This window comes from Cavia porcellus, unplaced genomic scaffold (assembly GCF_034190915.1).
Source record: "Cavia porcellus strain 051 isolate PalLab524CR breed Dunkin Hartley unplaced genomic scaffold, mCavPor4.1 scaffold_14, whole genome shotgun sequence".
NCBI lineage: Eukaryota > Metazoa > Chordata > Mammalia > Rodentia > Caviidae > Cavia > Cavia porcellus.
In genome coordinates, this window is record NW_026947497.1 from 1,330,054 (window position 1) to 1,345,664 (window position 15,611).

Here is a 15,611-nt window from a genome sequence, read left to right on the forward strand (position 1 = left end):
TTTTCTTTGTAATTACTTTTACTGGAAAAAAACAAAACTTTTATTCAAAACAATCAAAATAAACCAATGCACAAGATTTGCACAATCATTTTATAAACGTTGGCAATTAAAGTTCAGTAGGCTAGTGTCACAGAATCCTGCTCAGTAGTTTCTCCACGTGCAACTCCCTGAAAACACAACTCCAGAGCTGGTGAACTGGACCTGAAGTTTCCTTAGTCAAGCTCACTTCGGTTTATTACTGAACCATGTCAAACCCAGGTGAACACTTTTCCACCAAGTTTTACATTGATGCTTTGAAAATTTCACATTCTCTCCATACACTAGATTGGAATTCAGCATTATCCACTGTCCTTTCTTATTTGTCACACAACACACTCTCTTCTACTCATACACAGCTTCTACTGTCTTCACGTTCTTTTCAGCCACCACTCTGCCATACAATAATACAATCCGTATGTAAATACAGGGACACACATCTTCAAAGGGATGAGAAAAAGGACCACCTCCTAGAAAATGGGTACAGGAGGGCTATCAGGGAGCCCTGGCAAGGATTTTATGTCATTAACAATAGATTGTAAAAAAAAAATCAGAAAGTTAGAAAAAATCAAACTCTGTGTGTGTGTGTGTGTGTGTGTGTGTGTGTGTGTGTGTGTTATTCTGCACCATTATGAACTGAACAGGAATACGTCTGGTAATGTCCTCTTGTCACAACATGAAACACTGAAGGTCAAAAGCTTACAAATGAGCCTGTGAACATTCCGTTCTCTTTTGAGACATGGGGCCCATGAAGGAGGGCAATTTTCAGAATCCTCCTCTGCACTCTATTGTCACACATGTGGCAGACAGCCACAGATTCTTTCTGGAGACCAGGGTCTGCAATCCTGCTTACATTCAAGCTCAACTCACCATTTAGCAAATGCTACATGCTTTATTAATGAGTTTATGCACCTGTGAGGTCTACTTGGGACCCAGAAGTTAAAGAATAAAAGCACTCTCTTGAAAATATATCTTATCTATGTATACATATATCTTTTTAGAAATTATGTAAAAGCCAAACAGCTTATGGCTTTGATTTTTATAACTAGTTTTATCAAACAAACTTACACATAATGTTTCCCCTCAAAAGTACTGATAACATATAGGGCACCTTTTTCATTCAAGTATTTGGGTAAAATAACATACCCTGAGAATTTGGGGTGCAAATCTACACCTTGTAAACTGTAGAATGAAACTCCTCAAGCACCACATAGGAAAATGTATGCTATGGTACTTTTAAATACAGACTATTATTGAATGTATTTCCCTATACACATATATAGACTTATCGTGAGATTAACCTAGTTAGCCTGCTTAGGCATCAGTACTGTCCTGCAGTCCAAATATCATTTCAGGTAGCATGAGCATTCTACTTAGAGCAAACACAGATGTCTGTTTCTGTGATAGATGAAGACAATCAAAATGCAGCTGGCCTTTTTAAGAGGCAAGTATGACAAAGTCAAGTCAGAAATGAAGAGAAAGAAATGTTTCATTAATGAAATAATGATAGATTTGAAATGCAGGTGTAATATTTGAGATTTATCACAAAGTTGTCAGAGTATAATTTATATTAGCTCATTTACTCAGTGACAAGTTATCTAGAGAGCATATACGCTAAGTCACTATCTGCATATCTGAGCTTCCTTAGATCCTGAGGGTGAGTTCAATGAGTGTTTTCAAGAAAATACATTCCAGTGAAGTCAATGTTCATCCTGGTTACGTATGTGTGCAATTTTCCAGAAAAATTCGAGGGTCTATCTAAACATAAACCTTTTACAGATAGGGAAAAAGAGAAGAAAATAGGTCAAGATTTCTATAGTTTGTCCTGTGGTTCTTAGGAAAACTGAGCTGCCTGGGAATCCCTGAGAGGAGGAAAGCACAAAAACCCGACTCTGCAATCTGATCAAATGCAAGCTCGAGGCTCTCTGAGGACATGCTGCTTTAGGAGTTTCATGTATGTAAGTCATAAAAGGGCAGTTCAGTAGTGAAAGGGACATTGCCGAGGTTAATAGTTTTGTTTCAGAGGGCTTCACTGACTTGTTTTATTTTGTTCTGACTACTTTGTTCAAATGTCTACACAGCCTCAAGAAATGACAAGGTGATACGTGAGGCTGAGATTTACTCCACGGCCACCAAGATGTTCTTTCCCCGGGGACTGAGGTAGTGAGCAGCCTAGCAGCTTTGCAAGGTTTTATGGCACAGAGAACTCCAAAATATCAATAGCTAGTATAGAACACAGAAAGAACACTTGAACAATTTCTATATATTTGGCAACTTCCCAAATGGCTCAGCCTCTTAGATAAAAACCAAAACAATGAACAGCTCTTTCTCTCCCACTTTCTACCTTGGTTTACCTCAGTGTGTGAATTTAAGGCTTGCATCTGCTGGTGATGGTGGTCATTTGTGGGTCCATAGTGTCCGTTCTCATGTGTGTTTTTTTTTACAAAAGGAGAGGATTCAGCATAGCCACTGGGGTTTCCCAAGCAATGTGGGTTTTAAACCAGGTGTACTAGTTCAGGTGCTGTCCATCCTATAACAGTCTCAAGAGTCATGTTCAGACAGATACCTGAGATTTCACAGTGCTGTTTGAGTGGTATAGACGTAGGATCTCTGAAGTGGCTTCTAATTTCCTATTTGCGTATGAAGTAGCCTCACACTGGCCAATTCCTCCCCAGAGGAATTTTTCACTAATGATGAAAAATCAAGGACATTCTGGAGTGAATCTATTCAGGTGCCCAGCTAAAATTTCTAGGTAAAGAGAGCATATTCCTGGCATCTCTCCTATATACAGAGACGAAGCATTGTGTGTCATGGCTCACAGAGAGTAAAGCTTCGCTCTGTGTCACTGCTCCTCGGCCCAGCAAGTGAGTGACAGTGGCCAGAGCTGACTTCCTGCTCAGATCTTTCTCTTTACCCAGGAGGACTTGCTTTGTTTTAAAGAGTGAAATCCCTGTAGAGAGGGACCTTAAAGTTAAATCGAGTGTTTTTTAAAAGAGCCTGGGTGGGAAGCATGACCTCAACATAATAAAAGTATATAAACCATACTTGAGAGCAGCATAAATTTCTATGGCTTTGAGGAGAAATTTTAAGCAGAAACTAAGCATGGATGATCACTAAAATCAAAACAACGCTTTTCACAAATTATTTCAATGCTTTAAACAAGTAAGAAAGAGATTCCATGAACAAATCTTAGGAAAATGTTCAAGTTTTGAAGGGCTACTCCTTTAGAAAGTAATAAAGAATATTTTGACAATGTCGGCTGAGTATACAGTGACGAAATTATTGATCACAACAGGCTAAACAGGCATCTGTTCAACCACTCTCCAGGACACAAGGGAATACTCTCTCCGACAGCCCTCAGAAGGGTGACAAGTAGGGCAACACCCAGGGCCAGCGCAGACCTGAGATCTGACCGCTCACATCCTGCAGGACTGCCTCACAAGAAGTCATGCTAGGTCACTGCTGCTGGGACAGCATAGGCCCACACACTACTCTCCCCACAGGGTGCACTCCATACCCCAGAGGACCCGAGCGAGGGGAGCCACAACCAGAGGAAATCACTGAAGAAGATAAAACTATGAGCTCATGACAAAGGTTCGATTCTGAAGAGGAAAACATACTCACACCTTTTTCAGACTAACAGTATAATTTTAAGTGCAACTACTGTATCAGTCAGCACTGATAGTCTTCCAGTATCTCAAGCCCTCCTATTTCAGGGCAACAAACAGTGTCCTGGCATTGTACAAATAGGAAAAATTAAAACAGCACAAAAGTTAAAACCAGCAGTTTTCACAATTACACCTGAAATCAAGCGAAGCCTGGTAAAAGGACAGACAGAGTGCAACCGAGAGTGAGATTTGGCTGATGGGGACTCAGTGCAGACTTAGCGTCTTTAAAGCCTACTGCTGTGGGTGAAGACTCTGCGGGTCAGGCTCGGTTGAGTCCTAGAACCTATGAGGCAAATTGTGACCCAAATGCCTGACTTGCTGTCTTGGTCTGCACAGAGCCCGTTTCATTCTGATGTGGGGTTGGTTGTGTGGCTGAACCATGTATACTTCGAGGGGTCTCCGCCTAATAGTGCAGGATTGGGGTAGGGAGCAGAGAGCAAAATCCTGCATTAAAATACAAAAAGAAATGGTTGTACAGGGGAGATGTAATCAAGCACCTTCCTAAAACTGAAATAATAAAAACTGGCTTAAGAGAGTTGTTTAGGAAAATATATCAACTTACACACAGCTTATAAGAGGCAAAAATTAAAATTTATACACAAGAAAGAGCTTTTTCAGATGAATTCTTATTACGATGCAATTTTCAGATCAAGTCGTATTTCTGTCTTGCTCCTACAAAAAGAAAAATCAAAGAAAAGGTTATTAGTGTAGAAGCACATCTTAATTTTAAAGAAGCAAGAAAAAATGTCAAAACATAATCTGACTACTGGTTTAGTATCATTACAAATAATGATGAAGTTTACGTTTTAAAATGTGCTTGGTAAATGTGTTTCTAGACTACCACACATTACACTGACTTAATTAAGTCAGTCATCTATTGCAAACCCATATAAGTTAAATGTGTAGCTCCACTGAAATTATTCATAACATGGATAAAATAGTATAATATATAGATTTCTAAAATCAGCATGCAGAACTGATTTTTAAATGAAATTCAAACAGTTGGAATTTATCTTGAGTCAGTAATCTAATATGGTGGAAAAAAAACTACACTAAGCATTTTTTAGCAAATGACCATTAACAAAATTATGTGGGATCTCAGTGCATTTTGTTCCAAATAAGATAAGTTAAGTAGAACCTACCTATAACTTGGTGAAACCCATTCCAAGTCAGCACTGATAGTCTATCCACTTCTGTAGGTTTTGGTACATCTACTACAACTTTGCCAAAGGAATTTTTTTAACAGCAATAAATTGATATTTGAGGACAGATTCAGAGTGGAGTCCAGGTTAGGGATTACGAAGACTCTATCATGTGAAAAACAAGCGCCACGGAGCATCAAATAACAGCTCTCTAACGAATCGCATGCAATTCGAGTAGGAAAGCAAGGGATATTTTAATCATCCCTGTCGTCTAGAGAAAGACCTGTTTAAATGTATGTTTAAGAAAAAGAAGTCTTTAGGAATAACTATGGTTTTACAGCTCACATGCACATACTTTATGTTTGTTTTACTGTTTCATACTTTACACTGAGAAGTCACTTGCAGCATGAAAAACACTAGCAGCGTTTAAAGACCTCTCATTCACTCATCTTGCTCTTCTACCTTGAGACACAACAACAGGAAAGATCTGCAGAAGAAACTGTGAGTTCAGAAGAGGTTCAAAGTGGTCAAGTATTTGACAATAACTGGCTGCGTCTTGTCAAGGTTTGAAATACTTGAAGTGAGTGAAAAAATACCAAGAAGGAAGGGGGGGATGAGAGAGGAGAGGTGGGTGGCAGGGTGGGGCTCTGTAGTATAAACCCATGAGAGCTGTCTGAGAAATGGAAGAGAAATCTGTCCCTCGATCTCAGGGGTTACGCTCGGTGACAGGTGGGCATAAGGATATTGCATTAGGGTATTCACAGGAAATCGTTTCTGCTTCCATTGACCGCAGAAGAATTTGCTGGAAATCTTTAGTCTCTCCAGCTCCCAGGAGGGCAGCATAGTAAGAACTGCCGGAAAACTTGTCGGAGGCATTATGTGCATGTCTTGAGGTACAGCTGATCATGAAGACCTGAGCAGAGATAAAGGGCGACTGCACTTGTTGCTGGATGGTGGCAGGATGACTTCGAAGGGCTTAAGAACCGAGACAACGTGACAGCTCAGCACGATGCTGGGCAGGCTGGCCTGCACGGGATGGACTGGAAAATCCCCACTAACAGCTGGCAGGAGAGGCCCCAAGTTGTGTAACCTCTGAAGGCCACGCATAGGACTCTAAAGTGTAGTACACAGCCAAGGGACCTGCCCTCAGATGCCAGGACAGGGGACTGTGCCTGGGCACACGAAGAAAGAAGGCCAGGGAGGGGCTCTGTCCTGAGGGATCGAAACACCTACTGAGTGCCACACACCAGCCCATGCTTCATTTCCACACATCTCCTGAAAGATGTCCCCAATGCCTGCCAAGGTACTGAGGCTCCCCGAGGGAAAGACACTGTGCTAGATAGAGATCCAGAGCATTTGAGTGTGAGCCGGGCTCCCTGGCATCAGGGCAATGTGCTCCTACTTAGTCAAAGCTGTACAGCCCGCTCAGCTAAATGCTTCACCTGCAGGGAGCAGGGTCCCTGCTTCATGCCCACCCCACACCCTGGCTCCACTCTCTGTGCACAGAACCACCCTGCAGCCACTGACATCCTCAGACGGGCTCAGATTCCTCTCAGGACAGAAAGTGTTCTGATTAAGGACAGCTAATTATTTAACTGACATAAAAACACAGGTAGACGCTTAGTGTGTATATACTGGATACCCTTCAGATTCAGGGTCAGTGTTTTAGCCGAGTCCCTTCTTTGCTTTCTTGGCCTCTGTCTCAGACCACAGACAGACAGACAGACAGACAGACACACACACACACACACACACACACACACACACACACACACACGCACACACACTCCATAGCCAAGAACCAGCCAGGAGCTTTACTGCCTCTGGGACAAGACTTCTATTTTCCTATGAATGAAGCTAGCCTTAGGAAAAGCTTGTGGGGCAGTCCCAAGGACAGACTGGGTCACATAAGTAATTCTGTGCCACACTGACTGGCCAACAGACAAGATGCAAAGCTGACATATTTTCAGAGAAGTCTGGCAGCAAGAAAGGCCTGACACAAAAAAGACAGGTAAGGGAAGAGGGGCAGCTGACAGCGCGGGAGGAAGAGAGAGAGACTGCAGCACAAGAGCCTCCCCACCTGTGAGGAGCAAACAGGGGAGCTTGAGGCCTGGCCCTGAGGTCCGCCAAGCTGCAGTGCTTGGGAGGTGAGGGAGCAAAGCAAATGACAAGGAAGAAGCTGGGCCTGGTGGCTCAGACGCCAGGAGTGCAGCTCTCAGAGCACTGGTCTTAGGAGAAAAACATGGAAGGCCAGCAGCCAAAAGAGGCCCCGGAGTGCCAAATCCAGGCTCTTAGCTCTGCAGCACGAAAGGAAGCTCCCTCAATTTCTGGGAGCCTCCACTGCCTCTCTGGCAATGGTAACATGAAAGGGCTGGAGCTGGTGAGCTCAGAACTCCCCTGGGCACCTCCACCCCCAGAACAAATGACTCCTGGAGCCCAGCTCTCTCTCCCACTTTGGATACTGGCTGCGCCAGATCCTACTCTAAGGGCAGAAGTAACTGAGAAGAAAGGAGGAAAGGCAGAGGTAGGAGCAACCGAAAGAGTTTTCAGAAATGAACAGACAAAGCTCTAGCGGACAAAGCAGGAGCATTCAAGAGGAGCCAGACAGCTGCACTTCCCTTAGCCCAATACCCTGTCTTTGAAAGGGAGCGCCTCAAACTTCTTTTTTGTTAATACTACACCTTCATTTTATCTTTATGCCTTGAAAATAGTACTTAGTATCAAGTCTCAAAATTTCAAAACAAAAATTCGGCATCAGAGTAGGCAGGCAGGAAAGGCAGTCTATCAGGGCAGGGAAAAGTACAGCTGCGTGCCTGGAGTCACGGGAAACAAAAACATAAATAGCCTCAGCAAAAAGGCATTCGAGTCCCAACAAAACAAAGTGGGGACATTTGCAGTGGGTTGGGGGATGGCTGGCGTGGGGTGTGCTGCAGACAGTCACTTCTGTGACCCTCTGGCCAGGTGGGGCAAGCCATATGCAGGTACCATGGTGGGCAGCAAGAGGCTCAACAGCAGTGGTTAACAAGATGAACAGTACTAATTATCTCTCACACGGGTCGCAGCCTGCAAGGTCGGGGAAGCACCGAGATGGAGAGTTGCAGGCTCTTAGAAAAGGGGACCATAAATGTTCACACTAGAGCCATTCAGGAAAGGAAATGGCAGAGGGTCATGCTCAAACACACGGGGAAGAGAAAAGGAAAGCTCCCTGCTGCCATGGGGGCTAAAAATAGGCAAGGAAATACTTGCTCTCTGGGCTGGAAGGAACCTTAAAGGTTACAACAGCCCTCTAACATAGGTTTACTGCATGTGTGGGATCAGTCCTTTCCTGCTGCAGCGAAGGTGGGTGTGAATAGGGAAATTAGTGCATTTTCCTCAAATATGCATTTTGCATACATGCACAAAGGCAAATGGAGACGGAGCCATCCAAGGGCCTGCTGTCAGTAAGGGACGGGCACAGGTGTCTGCGCTGGCCAGGGGTGCTCGCTGCACTACCCTGCCAGCTATTCCTTGCCTCACACCCACCAGGGATGCCCAGGGTGGCCTCTGTGAGTGTGGTGCAGCTAAGAGGAAAGCCAGCCCCACACAAACCTCAGCAAAACCATCTCTTCCCAAGTCCCAATTTATTTCTCTGTGAAATACTGTGATTGAATCCAGCTATTTGTGGAACTGCAGTGAAAGCTGGACCAGAAAAGCTAAGCTAGGAAAATTCCTGCAACAAGGCTGATGTCAGAGGAAACGCTGAACTGAAGCCACCTCTTAGAACTCCAAGACCATCTGCAGGAGCACCCTATGGTGTTTTGAAATAGTTACACCATACTTTAAAAACCTATACAAAGAAAACAACTTTATATATTTTTCCTAACCTATCTGACTTTTTCTTTTTGGAAGTGAACTTTCTTGAGAGTGAGTTTTTAAACAATTTTAATTCATATCTGAGTTTAGTTAATAAGGTTTTTTCATTTTGTTTTGTTTTGTTTATACTGACACAAAAAGCTAAATTTTAGTTTCTAACGATACTGTGTAAACCAAGAAGCCAGCATTTGCCTTTGTATCCTTAGGGCTGTTTGCTAAAAATAAAAAAGGTGCACTTCCAGACCTCCCATTCCAGAGGTGCACGCACACACCAGGGTCCAGAACCCTTTTGCCTACCATCTACTCTTTTCCTTTGACAAAAGTAACCTTCATCTCTGGTTCTGACCCTACACATACTCAAATTTTTATTTTCTACATCAAATAAGTACACATTCCGTATCCTTAATCTGCCACTTCTCTTTTATGTGTGATTATCACACAGTGTGTGCCTGCTGCAGACTCTTGGAGAGGAGCAATTCAATCATCAGTTTCTAGATTACAACTAAAATGAGACTAGTATTTGTATCTGAATTCTTAGAAAAGTTCCAAGGATATCTGAACAGTTCCTAAAATTGTCTTATAATTCAGTAAATGTGATGATGCATAAATAAATTAAGTGGCTCTTGACTTGAAATACACCTGACATTCAGGCATGGGTGAGGGAAAGACATCCTGAGACATAAGAATGCTAGTTTGTCACGCTGGTGAATTCAGTGACCTTAATTCCTAATGTAAAGCTGTCTGTACGAAAGAGCAATGATACGTTCCTTTTCAGCAGAACATGGGAGTAGAAAAAACAATCTCGAATTTAGAAACGTAAATGAGATTTCTCTCGTCTCCATCTCCTCTTTTCATTCAGTGTGATTTCAGAGGAGCAGGAGTCCTGGAGGCACCTACAGTGTCAACCTTTCCCGCTGTGAAGAGCGAGGCAGTAAGACGGGGAAATCCGTCTTCACAGTTCTGACCCACTCATGTTCCTCTCTGAAGGTCTCTGCCCTTCTGTGGGTTTGACCTGAGATGTCCCAGCTCCCGAGGATCAGGTTCCAGGACTGTATTTACAGCAAGGACTCCTGACAGAGTGCAGGTTAACCTAAGTGTTGGGAAACTCTTCTGTCTGGTTTCACTGAAGAGCGTTAATATAGAATTTTCTTCTAAAGGTAAAAGTACGGGCCTTGTGGGATGAGCCAGCAGCACACTGGATTCTGCCACAGCAGCCCCAAGACCAATGGGTCACTTTGTCCTAGGGCAAATGCACTCCCAATCACCCCTCCTGGAATCAAACTGCATGTGTGCACATGTGTGCACACGTGTTCTGTATGTACATGCATGTGTGCATGTGGGTCATTAAAGACCTCGGACTTGCCTAAGGAAAAGTATTCTAGTCACCAGAAAACCAGATACAATCCTCTATATAAGGTATTTGCAGCCCAACAGGGAAGGGAAAGAAAAGAAGCATTTCTGCAGATTTCTCAACAGGAAAGTGTCCCTCTGCCTTTCTTAGCTGGGCAACAAGCAGATCACAGTGTGCCCTGGGATCTAGGGATCAGGGCTATGAAGCTACCTCCAGAAACAAACCCAGATTTCCCCCTCTCCCTCTTTCCTTCCTGCTCCTCTTCCTTCTCCTGCAAACACTTTCCAAAGGCTGCAGGAGCAGGTGGAAGGTTCACTTCCCTCCTACTTTTCTCTTGAAGAAAGCTCGGGCAATCTGCAAAGGTACAAGGAGAGAGGCTGGCCTGGGACTGAGGGGTGGGTGCAATCTGCCTAAACACCAGCTCCTTCACAAATGGCCTTTACCTCCATTCTTCCAAATTGCCTGATTCTGGGGCGACCTTTCCTGCTGTGAATGTTTTGGGCTGCAAACAGAGAAGCTGGGCTGCTCCTACTCGCAAGCCTGATCCACGGGGTAAACACTCACCAGCAGCTGCTCATCCACTCTGGTGCTCTGGTCATCTGTGCTCTACCACGAAGCTCATGGTAGTGCCATCGAAGGAGGGCGGGGCGACGAGGCGTGGCCCCAGGGGCTGCGAGGTGATGCTGATGACCGGTTTGGGGTGCAGCTGGGTGAAGCCCTTGGCCCCCACGAGCTGCGCCGCGGCCGAAGGGGCCGAGGAGGACGGGGAGGCTGGGGACTGGCCGGCGGCCACAAAGTAGGGCGCTTCGGGGAAAGCCGCCCCAGTCGCCACCTCTTTGCTGGGAGACTGAGAGGCTACAGTGAGCTCGCCACCCCCCGGCGTGTGCGCAATGGGCGTGGGGTGCAGAGCGCCAGCGGGCAGCACAGTGGGAAGGAAGCCGGGGTAGATCATGTAGGTGGGCCCATAGGCTCCAGGGCTCAGTGCCAGGGGCGGCACTGGCAGCGACATGGGCGCCACAGCCTGCTGCTGCGAGGTCATGGGCACGTCCACGTATTGCCCGGTCTCGGGGTCGAAGAGCCGGCGCGTGGCGGGCTGTAGGGGGGTGTCCACCAGGTAATACTGACCCGTGCTTACGTCCAGCAGCATCTTGCGCTGCGTCTGCGGGGCCGCCGGCTGCGGAAAGGGATCGGCGGTGACCCCAGCAGGAACCCCGGCAGGGCCTGAGGGGCCAGGCAGGCCGGGCGGGGAGAAGCAGAGCACCTGTGCCTGTGCGCCCAGTGGGAAGGGCGGGGGCTGCGGATACACGGCCGTGGGAGCGCGCTCAGGGCTGCGCGGGCCTGCGGGAGCGGCTGCAGCCTCCCGGGGGCGCTCCGGCTTGGTGCGCCAGGCGGGACGGCCGGTCCCGCTGACCAGAGCGCCCTTGGGACTCCCAGGGGCCTGGCTGCGGGCACTCAGTGGGGGCAGGCTGCAGAGGGAGGTCGCGGAGGAGCCGGGCGGATCGGCTCGTAGGGGCACAGCCAGATAGTTATCACCGTCGCCAGTGACCTTCTCCGGAGCGGAACCTCCCTTCCGGGTGGCCGCCTCGTCGGGGGGCGCCTGGGTGGACAGAGAAGGTTTGGGCGATCGGGTGTCCTGAGGCTTGATGCTGTCCGCAGAGGACCCCTGAGGAAACTTGCCAGCGACACCCCCAGTGGCGCTCACTGTGGACACCTGTCGGCCGCCAGGCAGCGGAGCGAGGGGCTGGGTGCGCTCGGCTCCCGCAGGGACGTACAGGGACCGCGGCCGCTCTCGCGCCAGGTTCTCAAAGGCGGCGGCGCGCGCGGACACGCTGTCGGCGCCGGGGTTGGAGTTCCTGCGCCGCAGGGTCCTGCTTGCCGGGCTGCGCGCCTCTGCTTCCCCTGCGGGCCTCGTCTGCCTTCCGGGGTCTCCCTCGCGCCGCGCCGCCGCTGCGTCCCTCTCCTCACTGGCGATGAGCGGCAGCACGTGGCTGTCGGCCATCCCTGGCAGGGGGTCACTCCTGCGCTTCCAAGAGCTCGCGCCCAGGCTGTACCGCTCCTCCATGGACCGCACCGCGGCCGTCAGCTTTTCCAAGGCACCGCGCGCCGGGGCCGCGGCCCTGCGCTCCTCCCGCGCGTCCTCGTCGCGGGGCCGTTCGGGGCTCCTCCGGGCCGAGGCCTTGGTGACGATCTTGAGCACAGGAAGGTAGGAGCCCTGCTCAGGCTTGTTGGGCGCGATAGTGGCCACAGGCAGCCTGCCGGACGCGCGGTGCACCAGGACGGTGCCCTCGGGGGAGGTCGCGCCCGCCGCCCCGCCGCACGCCGTGCCCTGCCCTGGCGTGCGGCCCGTGCCATCGTCCTTGCGGTTCGTCACAGCCTGGCATGTGATCACCACGGGCGACAGCGACCTGTGCGGCCGGGGCGCCGCCAGCCCTTGCTCTGGCGTGACGCTGCCTTTGTCGCCGCTGTCACCAGATCCTTTGATGAGCTTCCTCACGTCTCTCACCTGGTGGAGTGGGCCCTGAGCCTTGGACTTGTCCCTGACGTCCCGCACCTGGAACTGAGGCACCTTGTCCAGACCATCCCCACGGAACGCCCTGGGTGGCGCTCTGCCTCCATCGTCGCCAGCTCTGGGGGGATTGGGGGCGCCGCCTGCTAGCCGCGGTGTGAGCAGCTGCGCGATGCTGAAGTCAGCCCCTGGCTGCCGCACGCTGCCGAGCCGGATCTTGATCTCGGGGGCCCGGGCCCGGGCGGCGGCCGGGGGTCCCTGTGCGGCCGCGTGCTTGGTAGCCTGCTTCCCCGGCGGCCTGTCCTTGGGCGCCTGCTGGATGCCGGGCACGAAGAGGCGAGACATGAGGGTGGCCTTGCCGGCGGAGATCTCCCCAAGGTCCGCCCTCCAATCCCCCGCCGCGCGCGGCCCGGACCTCTCGCCGGCGTTCACGTCCTCCTCGGGCGCCGCGGGGTCCTGGTCCCCCCAGGAGCGGAACGCGCTGTTCCGGCTGCGCAACAGGGCACCCTGGGAGCCGCTGTCTGACGGTACCCTTCCGGCCTCGCGGGGCGCACGGGCTTGGAATACGGGAGAGCGCGCCCCGCCGCCCGAGACTTCAGAGCCCGCCTCTGACACGCGCGAGCTCTGCCTCTGCAGGCCGCGCGCGCGCTCGGGCCCCGGACCGGCCTCGGGCTCTGAGGACGTGTCGCCGACCTCGCCACGCTCCATGCGGAACTCGTGCTCGCGCCGCATTTTCTTAGAGATAACATTCTTGAGCAGGCTGGACGCAAACGTGGACTTGGAGTGCGCGCCATCGGCGCGGGGGGCGGCGTTGTTCCGGGCGGGGGCGCCCCCTACTCCGGCGGTGGTCTTGCTCTCACTGCGTAAACCCAGCGGCTCCAGCACTGTAACCACGCGTGGCCCGTCCTGGAAACACAGCGGCGTCTCCACATGCTTGATCTCCCCCTCCACCTTACTGACCACGAACTCCAGCGCCTTGCTCTGCGACCTCCGGGCCTGCGCGCGCGGCCGCTCCGCTCCATCCTGCCTCAGCCTCGCGGCCGCGCCCGCCGCACTGCCCCGAAGGCTCTGCTCCACGCGTGCACCAACACCGCCACATTTCAGGTCCAAGAAGGTGGACCAGCGTCCGAAGCCGGCCTCGGAGAGTGCGACTGAGGACTCGCGCGAGCTGACACGCAGCGCCTCGAAGCAGGGGTAAGCGAGGCTGCGGAAGGCGCGCGCCGTGAGACTGCGCACCTCCTGGTCCGCGTCGTCCAGCTCGCTCACAGCGCTGGAGGCCCCGCTGGAACGGTCGGCCGGTTCCCGGGCGCGCACGGCCCCGCCGCGGGGCTGCAAGCGAGCCGCTGCCGCCGGAGCGCGGAGGCTCATGGCGCCCGCACGCCCGGCGGCGCGCGCGGGGCTCTGCTGGGCGCGCCCCGGGACTTGCGCCTTTATAGCTCGCGCGCGCCCGGGGTCGCTGCTGGCCGGGCTGGGCGAGCGCGGGGCGACGGGGCTGGGCGGGGTGCTGAGGTAGCAGCTGTTGTCCTCGTCTTCCTCGGTGGCTGTGGTGACGTCCCCTGGGGTCTCGTCGCTGCCGCCGAAGGAGGCGTAGTCCGCGAAGGAGTAGATCACGTTGTTGTCCTCGAAGTCCCAGCGGGCGGCCAGCCCCACGTCGAAGTCGGCGTCCTGCTCCACTTCGCTCGGCTGGATCCCGCGCGTGGTGATGTAGTGCGCGTCCTCGTGCCCGGGGGGGCCTCGCGCGCCCCCGCCGCTCGGTCCTCCCGCGCGCCCCCGCGCCCCTCCCCCGGCCGCCTCGCCGTCGCTGTCGAAGCCCAGGGAGGATGAGGAGGTGGCCGGCGCCCCGGGGGACGCGGGGGAGCCGAGCGCCTCGGGGAGGCCGCGGTCTTCCGCTGCGTCTGCTGTGGAGGAGGAGGAGGTAGAGGTGGAGGAGCAGCGGCGCCCTGAGTCCGGAGGAGCGGGGCTGGCCAGGGGAGAAGCGGGCTTGGTGGGCAGGGCCGCGGCCCGGGGGCTCCCCTGCCGCGCACCCGTCTCCGTCTCCGGGGCGTTTTCTGGCGGCTGCCCCTCAGGGTCCCCAGCGCCGCTCGCCGGGTCTCCTGCTGCCGCCCGGCCAGTGTCTTCCATGCTGAGTCCTTTCCTGGCTCCCGGAGATAGGAAGAGGCGGTACAAGGTGCCAGAGCTGCCCTGGAGGGACAGTGAGGCCCCGTGGGCGGGGGCTGCGAGCACCTCGGGCTCTGCTGCCGCCTGCAAGGATTTCAGCCCCGGTGTCTTGGCCGGGGCCAGGCGGAGGGACCAGGCGGCAGAGGGGCTCTGACACCGGGGGGCCGCGGCTCCGGCTGAGACCGCGGCCAGCCTTCTGCAGCTGAGCCTTCCTGTCCAGCAGCTGACCTGGCACCGTGTGCCGCCAGAGACCCGAGTGCCATCAGCCCCGGAAGCAGCAGCATCCGTAGGTCGACCCCTGAACTTCCAGAAATGAAAAGAAAGCATGGGCTGCCTCTTCTAAAGCCTTGTCCCGTTCCTGAATGGGGCGAGAGAGGGTCACGTCATTCCTGAAATATTTTTAGTGGCCATTCCCTGTACATATCGAAACCACACTTGAGAATAGAAGGAAGGAGGCTCTGAGAGATGGAAACAGAGGCCGGGGGTGGCGACGCGTGTGGGCCCCGGTTCAAATCAAGGCGCCTGTGGCAGCAGCGAAGTGCAGCACAGAGGCAGGCATTCCTTGCTCGTTGCCATCTCTCCAAAGTCTCCAATTTAAATGGATTTTCCCCTTGTTATGAAACAAATCAAGCGTTGTATTGTGCTTCCAATTAATTAAGGATGCTCTGGAAATACTTCAAAAATCCCGGTTTTACATACAATAGTTTTATATTTGCCTCAAAATCTGGACGTTTTCTTTCTTTTTGGAAAGCCAACTCAGATGAGTTCCAAACATAGCGAAACTTCATAAAAAAAAATATTTCATCTATTTCTCTGCAAAATTATGCTCTGAGAGCCATAACTTGTCTTTTGCATTGGTTTTGCTTTATTTTGTTGCGTTTTTTGGCTTAGTTTTGTTT

The 15,611-nt window shown here is 51.6% G+C and overlaps 1 protein-coding gene across 2 annotated transcripts; it reads right to left on the reverse strand.

Moving 5' to 3' along the window:
• CUNH4orf54 (chromosome unknown C4orf54 homolog) lies at positions 1–15,179 on the reverse strand. 2 transcript variants are annotated; one of them, XR_010051378.1, is made up of 3 exons: positions 10,614–15,179; positions 4,267–4,376; positions 1–4,148 (listed from the first exon to the last, which is right to left on the reverse strand). XR_010051378.1 is itself a non-coding variant. In XM_063260533.1 (2 exons), exon 1 carries the CDS (start codon positions 15,037–15,039, stop codon positions 10,645–10,647), a length of 4,395 nt encoding a protein of 1,464 aa, XP_063116603.1. In that variant the 5' UTR covers positions 15,040–15,179; the 3' UTR covers positions 1–4,376; positions 10,614–10,644. The 2 variants fall into 2 exon arrangements, 1 of the variants encoding a protein (XP_063116603.1); XM_063260533.1 differs by having other exon boundaries at positions 1–4,376.
• Positions 15,180–15,611: the final 432 nt, after the last annotated feature.

Excerpts from the sequence above, each read along its gene's own strand:
- CUNH4orf54 (XM_063260533.1), bottom strand. The coding sequence starts at position 15,039 with ATGCTTTCTTTTCATTTCTGGAAGTTCAGGGGTCGACCTACGGATGCT.